Below are 26,917 nucleotides of genomic sequence, written 5' to 3' on the forward strand. Positions count from 1 at the left end.
TGCTGGGCACAACCTGTTTCTCCTTGATTTTCACAGTTCGGGCAGGGAGACCTATTTGATTTAGTTGCCAGATGGCCCTCTTCAAGCATCAGTAACCTAGAGCCCCAAGATGCCTGTTTATCTTGCCAACAGTGGGAATGATGAATTTTTAAAATCCTTATTAATGTAATATGAAAAAATTCCAGTTGACCTTTCTTTGATCATTATATGTTTATATAATTGGCTGGGATGTTTTTGTGAATTTGTTTTTTCTTAATTTTTACCCATCTGTTAGCCATTTATCTTAATGCTATATATTCTATATTATACTTTCCTTCAGTTTATCTTTTAACTATATTAATGGTATCTTTTATCTTGTGAAGGATTTTTTCTTAAATTTATCCAACTGTTCTTTTTAAGGGTCTGCGTTTTTTATTTGTCACACCCTGCCTCTGCCAAGATCATAAAAATAAGTTCTTATGTTTGTACTCCTTTTATTATTTTCCCCTATATTTAATCCTTAACCCACTTTTTTTTTTAAATACAGTATGATTGATCTCTTTGCTTTGTTAGGATTGAACGGGGTTTTTATTGCTAAAAGAAAGAGGAATTGGTTACATATTTGCTAACAAAACGAGTTAGTACTACTAGAACCAATGTCTTAATATTCTACCTGAAAAAAAAGTCAGATGGGTAAGGGCTAGTAGACTCATTTCTTCATTGTAAGTAGTTCAGAACAAAGAAGCAGAGTTGATGGTCCTGAACTGTGAGGAGACGCAGCATGGAAAGTGGGAATCTTGGGGGAAAGATAGAAGGCGGCATAAAAAGTGTGATTAAACAGAACCATGTGCTTAATAGAGCTAACCTGGGCTCCTGCCTTATGGTGTAGATGTGTGTTTACTAAGTATTTTAGTAAGTTTTAACTTTGTGTAACATTAGAATCTCTTCTGCTTGTATGTTGAGAAGTTGACATAATTCTCTTGAGTGCTTGTATTTCCTAGGATATCATCAGAATTTTTCTGTCATTGGCTTCACCTTGTCGATATCAGTAGTTCCACCACTGTTGTCCCTTCACAAAGTTGTATTTCTTTTGCTTGTAAGAGCTTAAACCAGTGATAGACATCATTATTCTTTATGCTCTGATAGTATCTAAAAAATGATAACCTAGGTGGACCTTCCCCAGCCATTTCAAAGGGAGGGTTTCCCTCCCTCCCTCTCTTTGTTTTTTTGTTTTGTTTTGAAGAACTTTAAGAACCTGTGGCGGGGGGGGGGGGGCACTGTGGGGACAGGGGTGAAATTATGTGTAGATTCTGTGTGTTAATTATATAATAGGTGGTTCTTTGAGTTTGTATTTAATAAACTGCTTGTCACGTTCTCAAAGATACTATATATCCAAGAGAAGCTATTTATCCTTCCTTTTGGCCACAGGAGACTTTTAAACCACTTTTAAGCCACATTCTTCAGTCAGAAAATACCTGGGTTCATGGCAGCTGGGAAAGGCTCTCTGTAGCACAGAACTCAGCACAACCAGAAGTTATTTCTGATTCGGTCACCATAGCGATACAGGTACAAGCAACTGCCCTGCCCACCTGGCAGGGAGGAAGAGGATGAGGCAGTGAGAAGAAAAGATAACAGGTGGGGTTAAAAGTAGGGATAGAGGGGCCTCTGGGTAGTTCAGCTGGTTAAGCGACTGCCTTCGGTTCAGGTCATGATCCCCGGTCCTGGGATCGAGCCCCATATCGGGCTTCTTGCTGAGCGGGGGAGCCTGCTTCTCCCCTGCCTGCCATTCCATTCCCCCTGCTTGTGCTTGCTTTCTCTCTCTCTCTGTCAGATAAATAATTTTAAAAAGGGGGGGGGTGGAACAACGAGATAAATGGAGCTGCTCTAGAGACAGTGCTAAGAAGCCCAACTTGAACATGGTGCGGTATCTTTCTGCAGAAGCAGCCGGCCACCAAGAGCGCAGTGGTGACTCCAGTTCCTCTGCGGGGAAGGCTCCCCTTGGCTTGCACTCCCACCAGCCAGCACCGCTCGCAGGGCCGGCCACTGGGCACTGCGGGCAGGAGCACCTTGTGTGGGAAGGGCTCTGCCAAGCGATCCGTGCTCTCGGCAACTAAAATGAATGTCAGGTAAGAAGAGCTCCAATATGTAATCGAGTACAAGGTCTCAAAGCTTTACTGCCTCCTGATCATTTCAGGTGGGCGACATCAAGTATGTTTAACGTTGATGAAAAAGAAGGCAAAAGGGGATCAGAATGGAGAGAGAAAATAAGTGGATGGTTTTTATAAGCTCTAATCTTTTTTCTTTAAATTTGTCTTGGGTTTTCTTAAACTTCTCTAAGCTCATATTGGGTTTGTAAGTAAAGATAGAAGGTATATATGGATATTCATTTTATTAGTTTAACGTATGCCTATAAAAACATGTAAAGAGAAATTTTTCCATTGACTTAAATGTAAAGTTGAAGCTAAATACCTACAGAAAATATTAGTCTGATTAGTCCTAAAGTGTAACTTTTGTAACCCACTGGGTACTGCAGTGTGAGTTACCCTGTGCCCCACTAACCCCTCTGTTTTCTTTTTGTACTTTCCCTGACACGGGGTAGTCCCCATTTTAACTATCCCAGAGATGAAGATCTTCAGGCCCCCTTTATTTTTATTTTTTTTTAAAGATTTTATTTATTTATTGGACAGACAGAGATCACAAGCAGGCAGAGAGGGGGAAGCAGGCTCCCTGTTGAGCAGAGAGCCCGATGCAGGGCTTGAACCCAGGACCCTGAGATCAAGACCTGAACCGAACGAAGGCAGAGGCTTAACCCACTGAGCCACCCAGGCACTCCAATTTTAAGTAACCTCCACACCTGGTGTGGGGTTCGAACCCACAACTCTGAGGTCAAGAGTTGCATGCTTATCGACTGAGCCAGCCAGGCGCCCCTATTCTCTCCTTTTTAAAGGGTGTTTGCAGCATCTAATAGTGTTGGTACCTGGTGACACTTCCCCAACAACTGGAGTTATCTGATGTAGTGTTTAGAGCTTAAAAATGCCCTGAAGTTTGGAACCCTATTGAGTTAGCATGGAATGTGAGGTACCTCTGCATGGCAGTTCTGACTGTGTTTAATAGTACTGAGGAACAGCATGGTCCGGGCGAGTCCTTGCTCCAATGTAGTGTTCACAGCAGCCTGGACTTCATGGCACCTCTCCTAACACTCAGTTGTCTTAACTGGGTCGAAAGGTAATGCTGATACCCCATAATTTGGGGTGCTGATACAGGATAACTGCCACATCTTAGTTGTAAGTCCGGAAGTTGTCTTCTGTTAACCTACCACCACCACCATCATGTATATTTACATCTGTCCTTGAGTTTCGCTGACTCTAAGACACCATCAAATGGAGACTCATTATTACTTTATGAACCACTAAGAAAAAAAACCACTGCCAGCTATCATGTGTTACTAATTATGAAGCACATCCCAATTTCAGACGTTAAGATGCATAAGAAATATGCATCATAATCAGTGGAATAAATTTATGGCAGGGTTATGTACCATTTAAATGAATGACCATTTACTAGGAAGACTGTCCCCATCACTTATCTGGCATAGCAGTCTCCTGTTCCCTGATAGGCCGTCACCAGGAGGAGAAAGGGGGGGCTGGTTGAAGTACCTCCTAAACTGTAATTTGAGCCCCAAAGGCATTCTCTTGGAGCTCTACCTTGTCCTGTCACTGGGCAAGGCAAGGAAAGCAGTGAATACAAAACTATATTTTACAAATCAAGTGTTGTAAAATGTTTATTCTGCAAAAGAGGTTCATTCATGTAACAAGTCCGTATTTGAGCTCTTTCACAGGTGGTTTTGCTTTTATGCTTGACACAAGTTACTCTTCACACAAACACTCATGTTTGGTACTCCACTGTCCTGTTCAGGTTTTCAGCTGCTACCAAAGATAATGAGCATAAGCGTTCACTGACCAAGACTCCAGCCAGAAAGTCTCCACACGTGACCATATCTGGGAGTACCCCAAAAGGCCAGGCTGTGCTCGGGATATACAAGATAAAGACCACAACTGGGAATTCTGCTTCTGGTAAAACAAAAAAACAACTCTGGTTCATCTTTAAGCCATGTAACTTCCTCAAATTATTAAGTGTATTTGTTTACTGAAAGCTTCTCCATAACTACAAAATCCAAAGCAAAAATTTGAGCATAGCATATTTTTCATTCTGTATGGGTGAAGAAAATGCCAGAGACACGAACAAAAAACAGGTATCTGCCTGAGGACTCCATCTTGCTATAAGAAGTCCTAAGACGGTGACCCTCCCTGAAGAGTATTTAGCCCATTCCCAGACTCCGGGATCAGAAGGAGGATCACAGTATTCATTACAGCCTCTGACTGGCCCTCCAGGATTGTGAAACTAATAGGATCCCAGAGGTGGTGGAATAAATGCCACACAATGGGCTAATAGATTATGTAAGCCAGAATAAGCCATATGGACACTCTTCTACACACGGTCTACTTAATCACCTAAAAGGACTAGGCTTTCAAAAGAACCCTGCAGTAGCAGTACAAAGTTTAAAAAAACAAACAAAACACGACAACCAGGAGATTGAGGCCTGTATTAGAACTATGTCAAAATTCTCCTGAGAGTCCCATTGAATATGTCAGCCAAGAGCCATGATCCCATAGAAAGGCTCGCCAACTCCTCTGAGACTGTGTCAGTTAATAATCTACGTAGAGACTTTATGAAAGTTTCTTCATACCTTAAAGACAGGAATGTGAGACTGACAGCTACATTTTAAGCGAGTCCAGAAGCAGTATATATGTGGGTATTTCCAGCTTTTGTTATTAGTGTCATGACCATTCTTAACCATGTCTCTCGTATATAAGAGAGTGCTTCTCTGGAGCTCGGATGGACTGGGGTATACTGGCCAGCTTTGAATGGTAGCTACTGAAACTGCTCGGCATTGTGGATGGCCCGTGTTCCCCCACTGCCGGCACCTGACAGCCACACCGTGGGATGACACGCACAGGGGTTTTGTGCTTTTCTCATGTAACTGCGTGGTCCTAGATCTTAGTTGCTTATTCATATTTACATGCAAGTGCTGACATTCAACAACAGCCTGCGATAGGAGAGAATTAATAAAATGTGCCTGATACCTGGTGCCCAACTGTAGCAAAAATTTGGCTTACTGAGTCCTACCATTCTGGTATATTAACTTTACAGTACAAACATTCACATTTTTTTTTTTTTAAAGATTTTATTTATTTGTCAGAGAGAGTGAGCACAGGCAGACAGAGAGGCAGGCAGAAGCAGAGGGAGAAGCAGGCTTCCCGCTGAGCAAGGAGCCCGATGTGGGACTCGATCCCAGGACTCTGGGATCATGACCCGAGCCGAAGGCAGCTGCTCAACCAACTGAGCCACCCAGGCGTCCCAAACATTCACATTTTTAAATAACCGCTTCTATTACCTGACAACCAGAGCCACAAATCTTGTCTGCCATATCTGATTAGGTTCCTGCAGACTTTATATCCATGTGAATGAAAATGTTACTATTAACATTTTTTTCCGAAGACATTTCACTTTGATTTTGAAAGGTAAAATGAGTGTTCATCATAGAAAACTTGAAAAATATAAAAAGTTATGAAGAAAATATAAAGAGCACCTATAGTCCTGCACCCAGAGATTGCACTGCTGTTTCCTCTGACCCTGTAATCACCACTGAACTATTAACAACAAATTTTTGAAGGGTAAATAATATGAGGGACACAGCCTGAACATCTACCCAGTCAATTATTTAAACAGGATCTTCAACTCCCAGCTGATTCTAGGAAATATCCTAATATTGATACTATTTGGGGAGCTATTCACAAAGGAAGCCTCAGTGGTTAGCTTTCCTTAGTTATTTCCCCCCTTTTCCTTTTTAAAACTACATGTTTGAGACTGTTCACAGAGATGATGTTTTTAAGACTGAGAAACAGTACTTCAACAAAAAAACCGTATAGGCCTTTTATTTTCCCCCTAATTAAGCCCTGGGGTTTTGTTCCTTGGTTTTGTAGTTGTTACACCATTCAGGCTGACAACTCAGGCAGCACAGACTCCAGTCTCCAGCAAGAAGCCAGTGTTTGATCTCAAAGCAAGTCTGTCTCGTCCCCTCAACTATGAGCCGCACAAAGGTACGTGCAGATGCTCTGAGATACAAAACATGCCAAAGACGTAGGATTAAATAGTTCTACATTTGCGGATGTGGAAAATTCTAATGCCTCAGTGGAAAGCTGTACTCGGCCACCTAGAATTTCTTCCCCCTGGGTCCACATGACCCATAATTTAAAATACTATCCACTAAGCAAACACTAATCAACTCACTTACATTTTTGTAAATCAAAGCAATAACTTCTAATCAGTGTTACAGCAAAGAAATAATAAAATTTCAGGCAAAAATCAAGAAACTTGGAAATTGGCCTATGGACAAATGAATGTTTTCTTTACAACTTTCGAAGGATCCCAGGCTGGAATCCACCCACGCAACAACCTGGGACATTTACTGGCTATATAAATGCCCGTATAAATTGGGCATACATTAAAGTATCCATATACCCATTTAAAAACCAATACTAACAACCACCACCACCACCACCACCACCAATACTTCATGTGGTCCTTCCATAATTCCAGAATTGCTTTATATATATATTTTTAAAAATTTTGTCAGGGGTAGCCGCAGGCAGAGGGAGAAGCAGGTTCCCTGTTGAGCAAGGAGCCTGATGTGGGACTTGATCCCAGCACCCTGGGATCATGACCTGAACCTAAGGCAGATGCTTAACCGACTGCGCCACCCAAGCGTCCCTAGAATTGCTTTAAAAACAGTAAGACTTCTCTGGGTGCCTGGGTGGCTCAGTGGGTTAAGCGTCAAACTCTTGATTTCAGTTCAGGACATGATCTCAGGATCCTGAGATTAAGCCCCACATCAGGCTCTGTGCTCAGCAGTCTGCTTGAGATTCTTTGCCCCTCCAAGCCATGTGTGCACACAAGCTCTTTCTCTTAATAAATCTTTCAAAAAACAAAAACAAAAAAAAACCTTGTTTTTAGGGGGAAAAATACGATTTATAGTTTGTGGAATAGGAACTAAAACTAATGGAATCATACAGGCAAATGTCAATAAAAATGAAGTATATTCATAGCAAGTAGCCTCAGATGAAGAGAATAAAATAGGTAATGTAAATAGAATCTTCTTAAATCTTTCTCTCCTAAACCAGGCAAACTGAAACCATGGGGTCAATCTAAAGAAAATAATTCTCTGAAGGAACATGTAAACAGAGTTAGCTTCCACAAGAAAACTTACAAACAACCTCCTCTCCAGGCTAGGTGAGTACATAATTACCCAGTTCTACAGTAATTTTAATTTTGAAAGACTGTATGTAAAAGCAAAGCTTCTGAGGTACAGAGTGTCATTAACAGTGGTATTTAAGAAAAGGGTAGTCGTGGGATCACATATAGGACTTCTTGAAGATATACATGCCTAGGGCCCACCACAGTGGTTTTTTAATTCAGTAATTGGGAGGAGGGGCCCAAGCAATTGCACTGTTTCCAAAGCTCGACAGGTGATACACAAAGAGACCCTGCTCTCACATGACCTACCAGCCCCAACAGTGTACCTGGATATCCCCCCCAGATGCCGATCCAAGTGCGCAGGTGTAAGTTCTTCACTCCCAGGGAAACCAGGCTTACTAGGCTTCAAGGCCCTAGCCAGAAGAAATCCCCGGATGATCCTTAGAGGCTTCCTTCTGTGTGAAAACCGAAGCCAAAGCTTGCTGTGGGTTTTAGCTGGTCCTGGCTAAGTTGATTCCCTGAATGAAACCATCCTGATACAGGATTACCCATCATTTGACTTGCCTATATCCAGCTCCCACCAAGACATTTATTTACTACCTACATTTGCCATTAAGATTGTTAACAAAGGGGCATTTAGCTGGCTCAGCTGGAAGAGCATGTGACTCTTGATTTTGGGGTTGTGAGTTTGAGCCCCACCTTGGGTGTAGCGATTACTTCATGATTTTTTTTTTTTTAAGTTTAACATAAAACTAGCCTCCTCCAACCCCTCCTACCAATCCCCAATCCCTTCCAGAAACAGCAGCTTAGATCAGCAGACCCTAGTTCTAGTACTTCCACCAGGCTTTGATTTTGAGCCTGACCTCTGACTTCCAAAGGCAGAGATTTCTCATTTAAAACAAATAGAGGTACCGTGGTGTCTTTTGTTCCAGTTCCATGCTTAATTTTAGAATGCTGCATTAACATAAAAAGGAAAATACCAGTTTCCTAGCCCTCTTAACACAAGTGACGTAGAGCTGTGGTTTCCATAGGGCACTAGCTAGGGGACAGTGTCCTGTAAGTGTGTTTTGTACAACTATACTGGATTTCAGCTTAAGCTTAGATACTAGTCTGACAGGTGCTTTAAAGTGGACTTTTGTGGAGCTTCACTAGACCCTAATGTGTACCTGTCCCCCTCTTTAGGGAAGAACAACGGAAACAACATGAGCAAAGACGAAAGGAGAAGAAAGCAAAGGTTTTAGGAGCTCGGAGAGGCCTCATTATGGCTGAAGATTAATTTTTTAACATCCTATAAATAGTATTTTATTCTGAACCCTTTCTTTAGTGTAAATATTTTTTTCTACTGTCTTCCCCACTTTAGTCAAAAGACTCTTCTGCTTTGTTCACTATCTATGTAGTGTTGGTGGTTCTCCTCACATGCTACATCCCTGAAAAGATGTTACTAACCTTAAAGCTCACAGATTCTTTCAAATAGTTTTTACCTATCTCTGTAAAATTCAGTTTTCCAGTGACTCATCCTATAGATTCTTGACCTAGATTTTTAATGTCAAGTTCCCTCTGCTGACAGAACTGGAATCCTCTTCTAGACAGAAGCATTTACCTCATGGGAGGTAGTTCTCCCACAAGCTTTAGTAGAACTTGGACCACTAACAAGCTGAGAAAGCCACTTCTTCCTCCTCTAGAAAATCAAGTAGTCTTAATGAAATAGGAAACCAAATGGGTTAGTGATGGCATATTCTACTTTGAGAAGTTTTTTGTTACCTATGCATGTTTGTTCAGATCACTTGATGTAATTTCCGTCTGTCACTCAATATATTCTTAAAAACTCTACAGTTCATTCTAGCCTGACTTATTTAAAAATAAACAGGGCCATACTGAAATCTGAGGATTGCTGCTTCAAGGATCAGTCTACTCTGTCAGAGTTACTTCATGGAAAAGACTAGAGTTGCTTAGCCTCCTACCCATGTTTATTGCACTGAGGTGGACCTTCTGAGCTTTGTACTGTTCAAGATTTTCATAAATGTTTTCTCATGGTGGTAGATTCTTTGTGAATTACTTCATGATTGAGTTGACCAGCTAAGATTAACAAGCTTACTTATACTCTATGCACCTGTCCTGACCACCTCTTCTCACCCTAAGGAGAAACGACCAGGTCATCCCCTTGTATTTTTCACAGCACATGTCCAAGTCTGTTATACTTACTGTTAAACATATATGAGCCCACAGAAGGTTGGCATACTCCCGGTGATGAATAAACTCAGATCTTGCTCTTAAGTAGATATCAGATCAATTAAATCACCGTCAAATACACTGCAGCTAAGAAGGTAAAAGGATATAATCACTTTGGAAAACAGGTTGGTAGTTTCTTAAAGTTAAATATGTTTACCACAGGGGCGCCTGGGTGGCTCAGTAGGCTAAGCAACTGCCTTCGGCTCAGGTCATGATCCTAGGGTCCTGGAATCAAGCCCCTCATTGGGCTCCCTGCTTGGTGTGAAGCCTGCTTCTCTCTCTCCCTCTGCTGCTCCCCCTGTTTGTGTTCTCAACCAAAAAATAAAATCTTAAAAAAATATATATATAGATAGATATATAGATAGATATATAGATAGATATATAGATATCTATATCTACCACATTACCTAGCAATAGCATGTGTAACATTGAATCACAAGAGGCACATGACCTTCTATTCCTAGGTATATACCCAAGAAAAAGAAGCACATGTCCACACAAGAACTTATAGGCTGATATTTATAGTAGTAGTATTCATTGTAGCCAAAAAGTAGAGAAAATCCAATTGTCCATTAATAGATTAAAAATGATGCACTTAAAAGGAAATAAAGTCCTAATAAAATATTACAACATGGATGAATCTCACAAACACTATGCTAAGTGAAAAGAAGCCAGACATAAAAGATTACATATTACATGATTGTCTTTGTGGGACATATCCAGGTAAGCTGAACCTATGGGAAAGCAGATCAGCAGACACCTGGGGCAGGGGGCGGGAATTAAGAGTGCCTGCCCAAGGGGTATTAAGGTTACTTCTAGGGCAGATAGAAATTTTCTAAAATTAGCTTGTGATAAAAATCAACAAGTCTGTGAATATACTAAAAATCACTGGATTGTATAGCAATCTTTAGCAATCTCCTTCCAACGATGGATTAGAAAACACAAGAACCTACAAGGAACAGAGTAGGAGAAGGACATCAACAGTCATTTTGAGGGCTGCTTGCTTTGGCAATGCGTATGTGTGTAGGAATTGTTCCTAACAAATCATTTTAACCCAAAACAGTTAAGTTCTTTACATAGTACCTCCACATCAGGACTTGCATTAAGTTATAGCTTAGAACCTAGTTTCATGCTGCATCTCCCTGTGTGGCCCCTCTTAGCAACAGCATTCACCTTTGGCTCAGGGAATACATACCAGCTGTTGGATGAAAGCCATTAAATACTTTATTTGTCTCGGTCATCATGGATACTGCTACTCTTAGTTTGGTACTACAAAATTACCACCTCTATTTAAAAAGTCTTGGGTTAAGCTCTGGAGAATTTTCATAGGCGAACTCTTCTGTGTGGGCTGGATCTGTAAACACTCCAATAAAATCTATTTCCAGGAAGAATGGACCATCCACTTTATCAGCCAGGGTGAATCCAATAGAAGAGATCTACATTTAAAATAGAGAAACTGATCAAAATCTCATACACTGACATTGTTCCTGGAGTTTAAGTTCTATAAGGTGATTAATATAACTGGGTCTTTACACTATCAGGCCTTAACAAGTATACCATAGTTCTATGCTGTAGCAAATCATAAAAGGAAGTGGAGGGTTGATTTTCTCTACTCCTCTTCCCTTTCTTTAAAGTAGTGCCACTTAAGACTGGTGAAGACAGCATGGATATCTAATGGAGGATCCTTGAAGCCCTCCTGAACTGGAATACTGTTCTCTTATTTTGGAGCTAAGTTAAATGTAGGCAAGCTGAAAAGACCACACTACAAGTCCTCCTGCATGGATCTGGTTCACAGAACAGGTCTGAGTCAGTCTGTGTGTGGAATACCAGGGGTGACCTTGTTAAGAATTTTCATCCTTCATTTGCCAATCCTCAAAATGGACTTGAAATCCTCACAGGAGTTTTGTATCACTAAAGATCACAGCTCTGAGTTAAAGTACAGGAAAATACTACCTTGTCAAGCAGAAGCTGGTACTGGGCATCCCGAATTCTTCCTTGATTAGAGAAGAAAAATTTGGAGAAAGGAATCTGAAAAGAGAAACCATTTACTTCAGAACTAAAATACAAGCAACTGAGGCATCTGTATGGAACTGCAGTGATAGTTTAATTCTAACATTCTTTAATTCTAATCTTATAGTTCTAATTTACACAGTTATGACAAGGGCCAGGCATTTGGATCATAGATATATTTTTTAATTGAAATAATAAGTGTTAGATGAAAACCTTTCTAAGCCAGAAATCCCAAAGGAAAAATGATAAAAATGGTAAGGGTACAATTTAATTTTCTGACAGCAAAGGCAAAAGATAAATTAGGAAAAAAATATTTCTAACATTTATGGACAAAAACTAGTATCTACAAAGCTTTCACAGGTGACTAAGATTTAACAATCAATGGAAACATGGGGAAGGGGGGAAATGGGCACACTTGTATACTACTGGTAGGCGTACAGACTGGCACGACTCAGAGTAGCCTGCAACTGGGAGGCAGGAGTCTACAATGGCCCCAAGATTTCCACCTTCTGTATACACACACCTTCCAGGTATTCACCCTAACATCTGCTGCTGGGAAAGGACTATGCATAAGGAAGGTCCCAAAGCACCCGACCTTAATAGAGGGAAGATTATCCTCTGAAGGCCCAACTTAATCACTTGAGCCCACAGGAGGACTGGCAAAAGAGGTTAAAAGCATCTCTTGGGAGCAGATTCTTCACTGCTGGCTCTGTAAAGGGCAGAAGCAAAATGACAAGGATTGCAGGAAGCTTCCAGGAGCTGAGAGTGGCACTCAGATGACGAGTACAGAAAGCAGGATGTTAGTCCTATAATCAAAGGAACTGAATCTGGCCAACAACTACAGTGAACTTTTTTTTTTTTTTTTTAAGATTTTATTTATTTGACAGAGACCACAAGTAGGCAGAGAGGTAGGCAGAGAGAGAGGAGGAAGCAGGCTCCCCGCTGAGCAGAGAGCCCGATGTGGGACTTGATCCCAGGACCCTGGGATCACGACCTGAGCCGAAGGCAGAGGCCTTAACCCACTGAGCCACCCAGGCGCCCACTACAATGAACTTTTAAGTGGATTCTTCCCCAGAGCCTCCGGAAAGGAATACAGCCCAGTTGACAACCTTGATTTTAGCCTTCTAGGCCCCGAGCATTGAACCCAGCTATACCGAGTCCCAACTCATGACCTATTGAACTGTGAACCAATAAACATAGGCCGTTTGAAGCTGCTAAGTTTATGGCAATGTTTATGTAAAAAACTAATGGCAATTTTTTAAAAAAGATTTTATTTATTTGTCAGAAAGAGCATGAGGAGGGGGAGAAGCAGGCAGAAGCAGAGGGAGAAGAAGGCTCTCTGTCAAGAAAGGAGCCCGATGTTGGGCTTGATCCCAGGACTCTGGGATTATGACCTGAGCCTAAGGCAGACACTTCACCGACTGAGCCACGCAGGCGCCCCACTAATGGCAGTATTTAGCAAATTTTGAAATGCTGTAACTCTGACCTACCAATTTCACTTTTAGGAATATATGTTATAAACTCTGACAAATACATAAAGATATAGCTTTTTCTGGGTGCCTGGGTGGCTCAGTGGGTTAGGCCTCTGCCTTCCGCTCAGGTCACGATCTTAGGGTCCTGGGATCGAGCCCCGCATCGGGCTCTCTGCTCAGCAGGGAGCCTGCTTCCCCCTCTCCCTCTGCCTGCCTCTCTGCCTATTTGTGATTTCTCTCTCTGTCAAATAAATAAAATCTTTAAAAAAAAAAAAGATGTAGCTTTTTTCTAATAACAGAAAAAAAAGGAAAAAAAAATAGGGGAATGGTTAAATTATGGTGCATCTATACAACTGAAAACTATGCAGATATTTTCTTAATGCAGATCTAAACAGGATACAGTGGGAAAACCTATATATTATTAGTGAAGAGGACAGAATCCACAGTAGAAACACAAATTTTAAAAACACCCCAAAAGGGTGCCTTGATGGCTCAGTTGTTAAGCATCTGCCTTTGGCTTAGGTCTTGATCCCAGGGTCCTGGGATCGAGCCATGCATCCGGCTCGCTGCTCAGCGGGATGTCTGCTTCTCCCTCTCCCACTTCCCCTGCTTGTGTTCCCTCTCTTGCTCTCTGTCAAATAAATAAATAAAATATCAAAAAATTAAAAAAAATCTAAATAACACCCCAAAAAAGTTTTTTAAAAACTTATAGCAATTGGGAACCCAGTATCTATTAATAGAGGAATCAACTATAGGATTTCCATATAACCAAAAATACCAAATAAAATAACAAAAAAAGGAGAATAACTCCACACATTGATATGGAAGCTCTCTGGGATTTAAATTTTATTTATTTTTTTAGAGGGGTAGGGGGGCAGAGGGATAGAATCCTATGAAGGCTCCACACCCAGCACAGAGCCTGATGTTGGATTCGATCTCATGACCCTGAGATCATGACCTGAGCCGAAAACAAGAGTCGGTCGCTTAACCACTGAGCCACATAGGCACCCCTAGGATTTAAATTTTAAAAATAAGCACAGAAGATGCACAAAGCATGCTATTTTTATTTTTGAGTAGGAAAAATTGGAGAAAAAGGAATAGGTACTTATTTTTGCTAATATCTGCATAATGTAACTGCCAAGCTACACAAGAAACTACTGAAAAGTGACTACCTACCCAGGGTGGGCAGGAAGAGGGTGGATGCGGACACGAGTGGGAGTGAGACTTCTCACTGTACACCATTTTAGATTTTGATTTTTGAGCCAAAAAATATAAATGTTTAAAAAAAATGTGCTGTTCAGATTATTTATCACCAAAAGCACTTGTTGACATAAAAACAAACTCAAAAACTCAGATTCTAACCCATCACTGTACAAGATCACACTGCTCACACAGTCATATCCAGGGGCATGTGGGTGGCTCAGTCAGTTAAGCACTGGACCCTTGGTTTCCACTCAAGTCACGATCTCAGGGTGGTGTGCTGCAATGAGCCCTGCGTCAGGCTCCCTGCTCAACATGGAGTCTGTTTGAGACTCTCTCTCCCTCTACCCCTCCCGCTCACGCTCACTTGCTCTAAAATAAATAAATCTGAATAAATAAATGTAAATAAGTAAGTTATAAATCAATAATAAATACATACATACATATATATGGTCACATCCTAGTTCCCCCGCTCCCTTCATTCCTGTCAAACAAACCTGGAGAGGTCTCCCCTGCATCAGTTTCTCATTTTGTTGTTGTTGTTGTTGTTTTTTAAAGATTTTATTTATTTATTTGACAGAGATCACAAGTAGGCAGAGAGGCAGGCAGAGAGAGAGGAGAAAGCAGGCTCTCCACGGAACAGAGAGCCCGATGCGGGGCTCGATCCCAGGACCCTGGGATCATGACCTGAGCTGAAGGCAGAGGCTTTAACTCACTGAGCCACCCAGGTGCCCCAGTTTCTCATTTTGCATCCTAGTTTCACAGTCCGACTACCTCATTATTCAAAACATTGTGGAAATGGAATCAAGGCTACCGGCTTATCATGTGTCATGTGTCACATACTGCACCATTCCGCAAACTAATCTCTTCTCTCTTTTTGACACAATTCTCTAAAACCACTGTCTACACCAAGGGAACTGGATATTTTTGGCTGGATAAAAAAGCTAAGAAGGAACATTACATCTTGTATAAAAGAAAAGGATGCACAGTTCTTTCTCTACAAGTGACAGTAAACTATATAATTTTTCCATCATTTTCCTGTTTTCTCTCCTTAATCAGAGTAAATATTTGAGCATCTCACTTCTATTTACTACAGGAGACTTATTCATGAACAACCGAACAGCAATTAGTAACATTTAATTAAAAACCTCTTGAGCGCCTGGGTGCCTCAGTCAGTTAAGCCTCTGCCTTCAGCTCAGGTCATGATCTCAGGGTCATGGGATTGAGTCCCACATCAGACTCCCTGCTCAGCGGGGTGTCTCTTCTCTCTCTCCCTCTGCTGCTACCTGTGCGATCTCTCTCTGTCGATAAATAAATAAAATCTAAAACAAAACAAAAACCTCTGGGGCACCTGGATGTCTGGGGCATCTATGCCTACTTGTGATCTCTGTCTGTCAAATAAATAAATAAAATCTTAAAAAACAAAAACAAAAACCTCTTGGGCACCTGGGTGGCTTAGTCAGTAAGTATCTGCCTTCAATGTTTGGGATGGAGACATTGGGCTCTCCACTCTGGGGTGTCTGCTTCTCCCTCTCCATCTGCCCCTTCCCCTGCCTATGCAGGCTTGCTCTCCCTCTTAAATAATAACTAAAAAAAAAAAAAATTTTTTTTTAAGATTTTATTTATTTGACAGAGAGAGAGATCACAAGTAGATAGAGAGGCAGGCAGAGAGAGAGGGAGAAGCAGGCTCCCCGCTGAACAGGAAGCCCGACACAGGGCTTGATTCCAGGACCCTGAGATCATAACCTGAGCCAAAGGCGGAGGCTTCCCCCACACTTAGGCACCAATAATAACTAAACTCTTAAAAAAATAAAAACCTCTTGTGACTACACTTAATGGTGGTGAGCACTGAGTAATATATATAAATGCTGAATCACTATGTTGCACAACTGACACTAATATAACACTGTACTTCAATAATACTCTAATAAAAGAAAAATCTCTTCCCCATCACTTTCCCTCAGTAATTTAAAGAGAGCTGTTGCGGGGCGCCTGGGTGGCTCAGTGGTTAAAGCCGCTGCCTTCGGCTCAGGTCATGATCCCAGCGTCCTGGGATCGAGCCCCGCATCGGGCTCTCTGCTCAGCAGGGAGCCTGCTTCCTCCCTTCTCTCTCTGCCTGCCTCTCTGCCTACTTGTGATCTGTCTGTCAAATAAATAAATAAATAAATAAATAAAAAAATAAAGAGAGCTGTTGCAAACAACTATTCTTTCCAGACAAAGATTAGGACTCTATGTATTTTCAGGGAAGAAAGTAATCGTTAACAATTAAATAGTAATACTATAGAATGTTCTGACAATGTGCAAAAGCCTTAGAAATAAATCATTTATTCTAGGAATGTTATTTCTAAGAATATATCCTAAGAAAATAAGGTTATCTACTTCAGAGTTTGGTACAACAGTACAAAATTCTAAAAACAATCTAAATGTACAATAATAAAGGATGAACTAACTAAAATCTGATTTATATAGTAATTTAAGCAGAAATTAAAAACGTAAAAATATTTCAGCAGAAAGTTACATGTAAAATTCAGTGAACAATGTATATTATAAAACATATAGGATCATGACCTGAGCCAAAGGCAGATGCTTAACGACTGAGCCACCCAGGCACCCCTCAAATCAATAAATCTTAAAAAAGAAAAAAGAAAAAAAAAACCAACAGGGTAATGTTACTCAAAGTAACTGGGTTAGAGGTTACAACTCTAGCTACAGGGATCAGACGTCTCTGAGGTGAATTTTGACCTGAGAGGTGAATGACAGAAAAGAGGAAGCAGCTGAGGCTATGGGGGAAGAGCATACCAGCAGATAAACACTAAGTGCAAAGGCTCAGAGATGGAGGTGAGCTTGTTGGGTGTGACACACAGAAAAGGGGCCAGTATGGATGAGGGAGGTAGGTGGTAGACTCAGGATAAAGACAGGGGTCCAATACTACAGGCCCAGTAAGCCATGTTAAGGAGTTTGGGCTTTAATTTGATTGTAAGGGGAAACCACCAGAGGGTTTTAAGCATGAGTGATGTAATCTGCACTATGCTGTTAGATCACTCTGGCTGCTATGTGGAGAGTGGATTTTAGGTGGCAAGAGAACAAAGGAAACCAATAAAGCAGCTGCTGTAGTAATCCAAAGGCACTGGGATGACAGTGAGAGAGACGGGTGAGAAATGGTCAGACTCTGGGTGTATTTCAGAGGTATAGGTGATAAGATTTGCTAACAGGCTATATGTGGGATAAGGGAGAAAGGAATCCAGAATGACCCTTAGGTTTAAGTATAAGCAAAATGGGGACTTTCTTTTGAGTTTAAGGATTAAAAATCTTTCAGTAGGCAGAAGAAAAGAATGGGCAGTTCAAATTTGTTCCCTGAATTTCTATTTATTTTCCTCCAGGCTAACGTTTTTTAACTTCTCAAAGCTTCTTCTCACAAAGTATTGTATTACCAAGAAATAAATAAAAATTTCATGATTGTGAAATAGGAAGCATTTATTGCTTTTAGGGAGTTGCCTGGAAGAGAGGATATGGCAGAAACTTAAACACCTACTTGCGCCCAGAGCAGATATGTACCCATGATTTAGCATGGACCTAGTCACAACTTTATAAAAAATATTTACTGGTTAGGAAACTAGCATTTATATTAATGAAAGAAAAAATCAATTATATAAATCTTACCCTTAAGTCAGTTATCTTCTTTCCCTTCCCACAAGAAGGATTAATAAGGAAAACAAACGAACCAAACAACAGTGTAACCATGATCTCAAGACTTCACTTTCATACACGGTAAAGACTTGTGCTGTTACCTTGACCTCTTGCCAGTAGGGCCCCCCACGGGTGAACATGAAGTAACTGTACATCTGATTCTTCCTCTGGATTATATCCGTGTCCTCTCGGATATTCACCATCCAAGGCCGACCATCTCCACGTACACGGAGATACAGAGTGTTGAACTGGGACCAATCATAAGCCCTCTTTTTCTCAAAAGGGCCCTACAATACAGAAAGGAAAATTAATTCTTCTAATTTTCCACCAAAAGCAAAATGTGAGTCATTATCTTTTGCAGCATCAAAAGGATCCACTAGGCATTTTTCTGACTTTTCTACCACCATTAGGAGGCAGACAAATCTGGTGATTCTTATTTTAGTACAAAATACTGACACAGTTTTGTTTCTAAGGTAATGTTCAAGACATGATTGGCCCAGGACAGTGTTGACATGTGGTAGGCACTCAATTGTATCAATGAATGGAAATGAATTACACTATGTACCTTTTTTCCCTGGTCCTATGGAGCAATGGATTCTGAGTGTACATGACAGCTTCCTTCTCATAGATCAGAAAACCTATGAAAGAGGTGAAGTTCTAAAACTGCTGTTTTATAAAAAATAGCTACTATCCATGGAAAACTTACCCTAAGCGCTCACTCTGAGGGCATAATTTCATCCTCACAGCCCTATGAGATAGGTACTATCATTGTGCTCCATGTTACAGATGAAGAAACTGAGCACTCAACTAGGAAGTGGCAGATCCAGTGCCATTAACTCCAAAATCTGTATTCTTAACAACTATCTATACTGTCTCTTGCAGGAAAAGTGGAATGTAGTGTTAATTAACAAAGGTGTTTATTTATACCAATCTCAAAGGTAATCTGATTTCAAGAAGAGCAGTGCTCAAATATGAACTACTATTTACTAGCTGTATAACTTTTTAAAAGATATTATTTGTTTATTTTAAAGAGAGAGAGACAGTGGAACACCTGAGTGGCTCATTCGGTTAAGTTGGTGGGTTAAATGGGTCATGATCCCAGGGTCCTAGGATAGAGTCCTGAGTTGGGCCCCTTGCTCAGCAGGGAGCTTGCTTCTCCCTCTCCCTCTGCCTGCTGCTCCCCCTATTTGTGCATGCGTGCACACTCTCTCTCTCTTTTGGACAAATAAATAAAATCTTAAAAAAAAAACAGAGAGTGTGTACACACACCAAGCACGAGGAGGGTGTGTGTGGAAGAGGGGCAGAGGGGGAGGGAGAAGGACAAGCAGACTCCACATGAGCTCAGAATCCCACACAGGGCTCAGTCTCAGATTACCATCTGAGTAGAAACCAAGAGTCTGTCGCTCTACCAACTGAGCCACCCAGGTGCCCAAGTAGCTATATAACCTTAGACAAGTTACTAAATCTCCCAAAGCCTCAGTTTCCTCATCTATAAAATGAGGATGACCACACCTTGGAGGAGAGTTGGGAGGAATTAAAGGGATGTAAATATATACAGAGAGGGATATAGATAGATAGATAGATGTATATATTTATATATGTTTATATATAAACATATATAAAGTAGCACAAGGACTGGCAGGGCACACTTAATAAATTTTATCACCTATTTTCAATACCCCCCAGTGTGTATCTAACTGCAGAATTATTTTCTACTGTGGAATGACCAAATCCATTCTGTGGATTTCAGGCACTGGAAAAAAAAAATCTTTGAAAGCATATGTCTCTCCAACAACACATATCTTTCTTTCTCATCATTATCTGGATAGAGGAAGCCTAAGACTATGCCTAACATTTGCCGTTCTCCTTAGAGCACAATATCCAAGCAAACACCCAGGGGCTGTGGCCAAGGCCAGGCATGGGAGCCTGTGCAGGCAGCCCTGGAGTAACACCTGGCCAGCAAATTTGCAAAAAGCCACAGGTTGATAGTAAGAAAAAGGAGTCAACCAAAGTAACTGTGGAAAACAGTGTTCTGATTAGAAACTATAAGGCTAAAGACAAAAGAAACTATATACTAACACTGTATTCTGGTTGGTAAACTTATTTCTCACAGGGTTATGGGTTAAAAGTTCTAAAACTACTTTGCATGTACCCTGGGGTTGAATTCATAGATAAACTGATGGTAAATGATGGGAGACAGGTTTCCCACTATTATAGAGGGAAATTTTAGATAAGCAAGAGGGAGAAGCCCAGGATGAACCACATGGTACTGGATTAGAGTCAGAGCACAGCATGAACTCATATTTAGTTTACTACAGATACAGAAATAATTACAGGCATGTTTCCACATCTCTAGATGAGGTTGGTGCACATCCTTGTATTTCCTGCCGTGTCTACTAAGAGGTCCTGGAAGTAACGTCAACCCAGTAGCAACAAGTATACCCAAGCACCCACAGCTCCAAAAAAACAAACAAGGGCTCCTTCGAGAAATGGCTAATTCTAGTGCTGGGACAGAGAAAATACAAGATGTGTTTAGAGTATCCTGTAGTGCAAGAAAGTGCTAAAAAAAAAAAAAAAAAAAAAAAAAAGAGGCATGTCAAAGGAACAAAACCCAACCTGAAAGAGTTGCCAATGGCCAAAATTAAAACAATTTGAGCAACAAAGTAAATAACATAGTACTGGATTATAACCGGAAGTTTGAGCCCATACAAAATGACTGCCTGACTAAATAAATAAATGTAGGAGAATAAACCAATCTTCCTCTCTGAAGAATCCCAAATAATTTGTGTAAATACCACTCTTTTCAAGAGATACAACTTAATCCCATGCCCTACCTCACGCCTTGAATATAGGACACACCTAGTGACTTGCTTCCAAACAACAGAGTATGGAAAGTAGAAGAAAAAAAGTAATTTAACAATGGAGTACTTGAGGAACACTATCTTGGCCAGGTGGTCACAGTGAACCCATCAGTGTTAAGTCAGGTTGCTAGCATGAGCCCCTGATAAGAGTGATGGGAAGGGTACTTCAACTTTATAGTATTCTTCCTAAAAATCCAACAACCCAGACCTACCAGGAGAAAAAAACATCAGAAAATCCCCAATTGAGGGGTATTCCACAAAATGGCAGGCCAGGATTTCTCACACCCTCATGAAAAATAAGGAAAGACTAGAAAATTATCACAGACAAGAGGAGACTAAGGAGCCTAAGGAGACATGACAACTGGATGTAATGTGGTCTCCCACGTGGGATCCTGGAACAAAAAAAGGACAAATGGAAAAACTGGTAAAATCCAAATAGTATCTGGAATTAGTTAATAGTATGTACCAATGTTGGTTTCTTAGTTGTGATAAATGTACTATGGCAATGTTATGATGGCAACAGTTGGAGAAAATGGGTGAGGGACACATGGAACTTTCTGGATTTTCTGTACAATTCTTGTGTAAAACTAAAACTATTCTAAAATAAAAAGTTTATGTAAAAAAAAATAAAGCCACAGGCGACCCTTCATCTACTCTAAGGAACCCCTGACCATCACAGGATCTGTGATCTATTAGAGAAGATGCAAATCTCCCCAAATCATTGTTTAAACGTCGACTTCTCAGGACTCCTAAAACTAAGAATGGCCCCACCCTGGCCCAAAGTGATGCCTAGAAACAAATACCCCTTCTTCAGGAACCTCGTCCCTCTTATGCTTCGGCTTTATACCCGTGTCCAATAGTTACTTAACGCCATACACAGATGGCCTGCCAGGTGTGTTCATTTACGGAAACAAAAGCCATATGCTACGGTTCTATTCGTGCTACAGTGAAATTCACCAAAGTTCACTAGAAAACTGAGGCACTGGGGCTTCACTTACCCTTGGAATCCTGGATATCATTGCACAGTACCCACTGCGGCCACTTTCCCCATCCTTAGGCACGTCAGAGCTCAGAGTTCCATACAGCAGTGCACTCTGATTATTCTTGCCCATTTTCAGGAACACTTCACTTCTGCCTCCAATAGACTTATCAGAAGTCACTATCCACTTATCCAAATCTTCTTTTCCACGGAACTGCCAGACAACCTTGGCTTGTTCCATCAAGACCTCCTGCAGAGGGCGGCCTTCAGGGCCTATCCAATGGTTCACAATATCATCCTTCAAACGCCTAAAATGGTCCTTTATTTCATCTTTAATTGCTTTATCAAAACTAACTTCCGGCTTTTCTTCAGGAGATGCTATATCCAAAGCAACTTCTCTCTGGTGATGTCCTTGCAAATCCCCTTCAGATTTCCTCTGAGAGGAAGTTCTGCCAGAAGCAGCCACGGGTTTCTGAAGACTACTAGAACAATAGTCTGCAAAGCGGGTACCCAAATATGGACAGGAGGCACATGGCTTTGGGCAATGTCTGAAAATAAAAGCGCCATTCAGAAACCTGAGAACCAAAGCCATGGTAAGATAAAGTCCAAATGTAAATTTCTCCCTGGGCTATGAGAGAAAGAAACTTCAGCAAACAGGGCAATTCCACCTAGAACAGAAAAGACATTGAACAGTTACCAGGGTAGCAATGAATGCATCACAATTTCAAATGTAACACAGATCATGTATTGTGAAATTCAGGAACTTATTTTCTAATTCTGTAAACATTTACCCAGGGCCTTACTATGAGCAGAATATTGTTTGCAGAGTATGTAAAGCATCCAATTGCCCTGAGAAAAAATGCCAAAAGGGAAAGAAACATAGGCCTCCTTTATGGAGTTATTTACCCCAAAATAATTATGCACTTCAAAAAGAACATAAGCAGGGAGGAGGGGCAGAGGCAGAGAGAGAAGCAGGACTTGATCCCAGGACCCCAAGATCATGACCTGAGCCAAAGGCAGGCGTCCCAAGGTTGTGTCAACCCTTTTTTTTTTTTTTTTTTTGAAGATTTTATTGACCTATTTGAGAGAGAGAGACAGTGAGAAAGGGAACACAGGCAGGGGGAGTGGGAGAGAGAGGAGGAGGCCTCCCACTGAGCAGGGAGCCGGATGTAGGACTCAATCCCAGGACCCTGGGATCATGACCCAAGCCAAAGGCAGATGCTGAATGACTGAGCAACCCAGGCAACCGGCTTGTGTCAATCTTAAATTTTTATGCTGGATTTTTAAAGAAATCATTGATTCCTAAGATAGATATTCAACTAATTCACTCCGGACCTAGGCTAAGTGACATTTTAGCACTTCATCTACAAAAAGAAGAACTACAGTGTGCATTGTATGCAGAGTCAGAAAACATGACCACTTATTAGGTTATGAGTATTGTGAATACTGGCAATTTCAGACTGCTAAACCTAATCAACTTCTTTATCCTCAGGTAAAGCTATTGATCTTTTGAAGTCTCTAATTTCTTGGGGGTAAGGCTGTGTTAATGTGCCCTCTACCTACCTTAAGGGATTCTTCTGAAGATCAGATGGAATGACTGCTATAAGAGTATTCTCTGATAAAATCCCCAAGAATCTTCATGTCTACAAAGCTCCATACTTCGGTCCACACTTTGAGTAGCAAGGGTTGGACTCTGAGTCACTATCTGAGCTCCCCAAATCTAGAACCTAAACAATAACACTAATACCATCACATTTAAATGTCTTTTTTTTTTTTTTTTTTTTTAGATTTCACCTATTTATTTGACAGACAGAGATCACAAGTAGGCAGAGAGGCAGGCAGAGAGAGAGGAGGAAGCAAGCTCCCCGCCGAGCAGAGAGCCCGATGAGGGGCTCGATCCCAGGACCCTGGGATCATGACCTGAGCCGAAGGCAGAGGCTTTGACCCACTGAGCCACCCAGGTGCCCCTAAATGTCATTCTTAATAATCTCAAACCACCTGACATATTATCTCACTGAATACACACAAGGCTTCTGTAGGACATGTCAAGTAGATATTTCCTTCTTCTAGGAAACAGACACCAGCAGGTGAAGTGATTTGCCAAAGCTCACAATGCTCATCAGTACAGAAGCTCAGACCAGAACCCTAGTCTTAAGCTCTTCTACTACATGCTCCTGCCTCTACTTGTAAAAACAACAGCTAAAGGGGCACCTGGGTGGCTCACTGGGTTAAGCGTCTGCCTTCAGCTCGGGTCAGGATCCCGCAGTCCTGAGATCCAGCCCCTCATCAGGCTCCATGCTCAGCGGGGAGCCTGCTTCTGTTTCTCCCTCCCCCTCTGTCCCCCCCACCCTTGCTCGTGGGCACACATGCATGCACTCACTCTTTCTCACGAGTGCGCGATCTTGCACTCAAATAAATACATAAAATCCTTAAAAAACAACAACAAAACATCAGCAATATAAGTTCTATAGCTCTGGTAAAATAACAACTTTGGCTAAATAGTCCTCTCTCCTACTTACTCCAGCCACCTCTAAAAGGAATAAAATATGCACTGTCAAATTATTTGTCTTTCTCCTGTCTTGGCCCAAAGACCAGGAGAGAGGAAAAACAAAAATTCATCTCCCCAACCTCACCTGAGTCCCATCCCCATTCTCTACTCCAATACTCACACTCGCAGTCCAACAAGTGCCAACCAGTAGTCCCTCTCTCAGCTTCAGGCCTTGACAGATTGCTGCTCCCAGGCCCGGAGGGGCCTCTATGGAATTTGCCTAGCTAACTTATCCTCTGAAACTCAGCTTAGACATCCTTTACCTTCATTTCTAACAAGCTCCCAGGTGAAGCCCATTAGACACTCTTTAAGTACCAAAGCACCCCTGACTCTCATCTCTACCTCTCTCAAACCATCCTTTGCCTGGCAACAAAAGGAATTTGTCTAAATACGACTGTACTCCCCTTATAATAAGTCAGCAATACCCCCCATACACACACAGAAATTCAAACTCCTAAAATAGTGCACAAGGCCCAACTCCCTGACCTAACTTCTACTCACATCCATGGCCAATAACCTCAGCTCTATTAAGACCAACTATAGGGGCACCTGGGTGGCTCAGTGGGTTAAGCCTCTGCCTTCGGCTCAGGTCATGGTCTCAGGGTCCTGGGACCCTGCTCCGCATCAGGCTCTCTCCTTAGCAGGGAGCCTGCCTCCCCCTCTCCCTCTGCCTGCTTGTGATCTCTCTCTCTCCGTCAAATAAATAAATAAAAATCTTAAAAAAAAAAAAAAAAAAGACCAACTATAGGGGCACCTGGGTGGCTCAAGGAGGTGAAGCATCTGCCTCTGGTTCAGGTCATGATCCCAGGTCCTGGGATCCAGCCCCTCACTGGGCTCCTTGTTCAGCAGGGAGTCTGCTTCTTCTTCTGCCCTCTGCTTCCCCCAGCCCCATGCTCTCTTTCTCTCAAATAAATAAATAAAATCTTTAAAAAAGAAAAAATAGGAGAGAACTAGGAAAATTAAAAAGTTGATCCGAGGTCCTGGAATCATAGGTAATATTTCAATTTCCCTCACTGATTGTGTTTAATTTTACCTCTACATGAAAAGGAATTTGGGAAACAAATGATAATTCCATAAAATGGAATTTGTACAATCAAAAATGATTCTTGTGAACCCGATCCGTAGGCTACACTACTAAGTGGCAAATAAGGAGGAATCAAAATTGCATGTAAACTAATATTACAAGCATAAAAGTGTACCAACAAAAAAAGATTTGAGGGAGGAAAAAGAAAGGCTCAAAGTCGTATGCAGGATGATGGGATTATGAGTAGTAATATTCACCGTATCTTCCAAGTCCTCAGTAGTGCATTACTTCTCTAATAATATAACGCTAATTATAAATTTTTGTTTAGTTGGGTTTTTTTAAAGTTTTATTTATTTATTTATTTGACAGACAGAGATCACAAGTAGGCAGAGGCAGGCAGAGAGAGGGGAAAGCAGGCTCCCTGCTGAGCAGAGAACCCGATGTGGGGCTTGATCCCAGGAGCTTGGGATCATGACCTGAGCTGAAGGCAGAGGCTTAACCCGCTAAGCCACCCAGGCGCCCTTTGTTTAGTATTTTTACCAAAAACCATAAAGTAAAACCTTTCATCATCTGGATGACCCCTGGCCGAAATTGGTTAATTTTTGACCGCCGCGTAACCCACGGAGCTGAAAGCCGTCTTCGTCCAGACTGTATATCCAGGGCTGACCACGCGCCCGGAACCGTTCCAAGTATAGTTCACTGACGCCTCACAACAACCCAGAGAGGTTCTGTTATCATTCCGATTACAGAGACGAGGAAAAGGAGGTTCCAAGAGTAAATGACGAGGTCACACAGCTAGTAACAGGCAAAACGAAACTCTGGAGCCCCGGTCTTTAACTCCTGGTCTGATTCAGGGGAGCCGTCCGGAGCAGGCCACGGCGAGGCGGCCCCCTCAATCCTCACCTGCTGGGGCTGTTGCTCCCCACACCCCGCCGGCGTCCGCTGGTCTCCCCGCCGGAGCCCGACAGCGCCTTCCACCCGGGTCCCCGCTTTTCCCGACCGGGTACTCCGCTTTTCTTGTGTGGGTCCACCTGCTTTTCTAGTCCGCCGTCGAACTAGGCCTTAGGGCACTAGGGTTCCGGCCGAAGTACAGGCGGGATAAGAGTAACAAGGTTCCCGGAGCCCGGCGAATTGAAGCTTTCGGTCGATTAGCCTTCCAAAGGGCTCGGCTTCCACCCCTCCTGATCTTTTCTCCTTACCCAGAAAGTAGGGGAGAATTTAGAAAAGCTTTTTTTCTCCTTTCCTTTCTGCATTACTCCTTCAGGCTGCAAACTCCATCACGCATCTTTCAAAAAGGACCCAAATATTGCGAACATCCTTTCGCCCCCGGGCGCCAGGGTCCCCCGGGGCCGCCATTCCCCACAACCGCCTAAGAACTGTCGGTGGCCTCAGAGGACCCGATCCCCTGGAATCGCGCGGAATCTCAGGAGACCCACCTGGCACCTGGACTGCAAACCCCGCCTCCTTCAGGAGGCCGCCCACTCCGCAGGACTTCTGTATCTTGTGCACCCCTCAGTTTGAGCACTTTCAACATTGTATCTTAAGTATTCATTTACTTCTCACTTCCCCTGCCACACCGTGAGCTTCTTGGGTCCAGAACGGTGCTCTTCCTCC

The 26,917-nt window shown here is 42.0% G+C and overlaps 2 protein-coding genes across 5 annotated transcripts in view; one reads left to right on the forward strand and one right to left on the reverse strand.

Moving 5' to 3' along the window:
* Window positions 1–9,571, forward strand: part of NUSAP1 (nucleolar and spindle associated protein 1) — a 72,733-nt gene extending 63,162 nt beyond the window's left edge. The window contains exons 9-13 of one of the 2 annotated variants that reach the window (XM_080807452.1): window positions 1,918–2,105; window positions 3,895–4,052; window positions 6,024–6,140; window positions 7,221–7,329; window positions 8,476–9,571. In XM_080807452.1, the coding sequence (XP_080663578.1) occupies window positions 1,918–2,105; window positions 3,895–4,052; window positions 6,024–6,140; window positions 7,221–7,329; window positions 8,476–8,569 (666 nt within the window). In that variant the 3' untranslated portion in view covers window positions 8,570–9,571. The remainder of the gene's footprint in view (window positions 1–1,917; window positions 2,106–3,894; window positions 4,053–6,023; window positions 6,141–7,220; window positions 7,330–8,475) is intronic. The other variant, XM_080807451.1, reaches the window with a different exon arrangement.
* A 444-nt stretch (window positions 9,572–10,015) lies between these two features.
* NDUFAF1 (NADH:ubiquinone oxidoreductase complex assembly factor 1) overlaps window positions 10,016–26,917 on the reverse strand; it is a 32,129-nt gene continuing 15,227 nt past the window's right edge. Inside the window, exons 1-5 of one of the 3 annotated variants that reach the window (XM_080807453.1) lie at window positions 26,207–26,332; window positions 21,751–22,399; window positions 17,993–18,178; window positions 11,476–11,550; window positions 10,016–10,958 (exon numbers count right to left, since the gene is read on the reverse strand). In XM_080807453.1, the coding sequence (XP_080663579.1) occupies window positions 10,809–10,958; window positions 11,476–11,550; window positions 17,993–18,178; window positions 21,751–22,323 (984 nt within the window). In that variant the 5' untranslated portion in view covers window positions 22,324–22,399; window positions 26,207–26,332 and the 3' untranslated portion in view covers window positions 10,016–10,808. Of the gene's footprint in view, window positions 10,959–11,475; window positions 11,551–17,992; window positions 18,179–21,750; window positions 22,400–25,863; window positions 26,333–26,917 lie in introns of those variants that run through there. The other 2 variants (XM_080807455.1, XM_080807454.1) reach the window with 2 other exon arrangements.

This window comes from Martes martes (genome assembly GCF_963455335.1).
Source record: "Martes martes genome assembly, chromosome: 7".
In the NCBI taxonomy this organism is placed as follows: Eukaryota; Metazoa; Chordata; class Mammalia; order Carnivora; family Mustelidae; genus Martes; species Martes martes.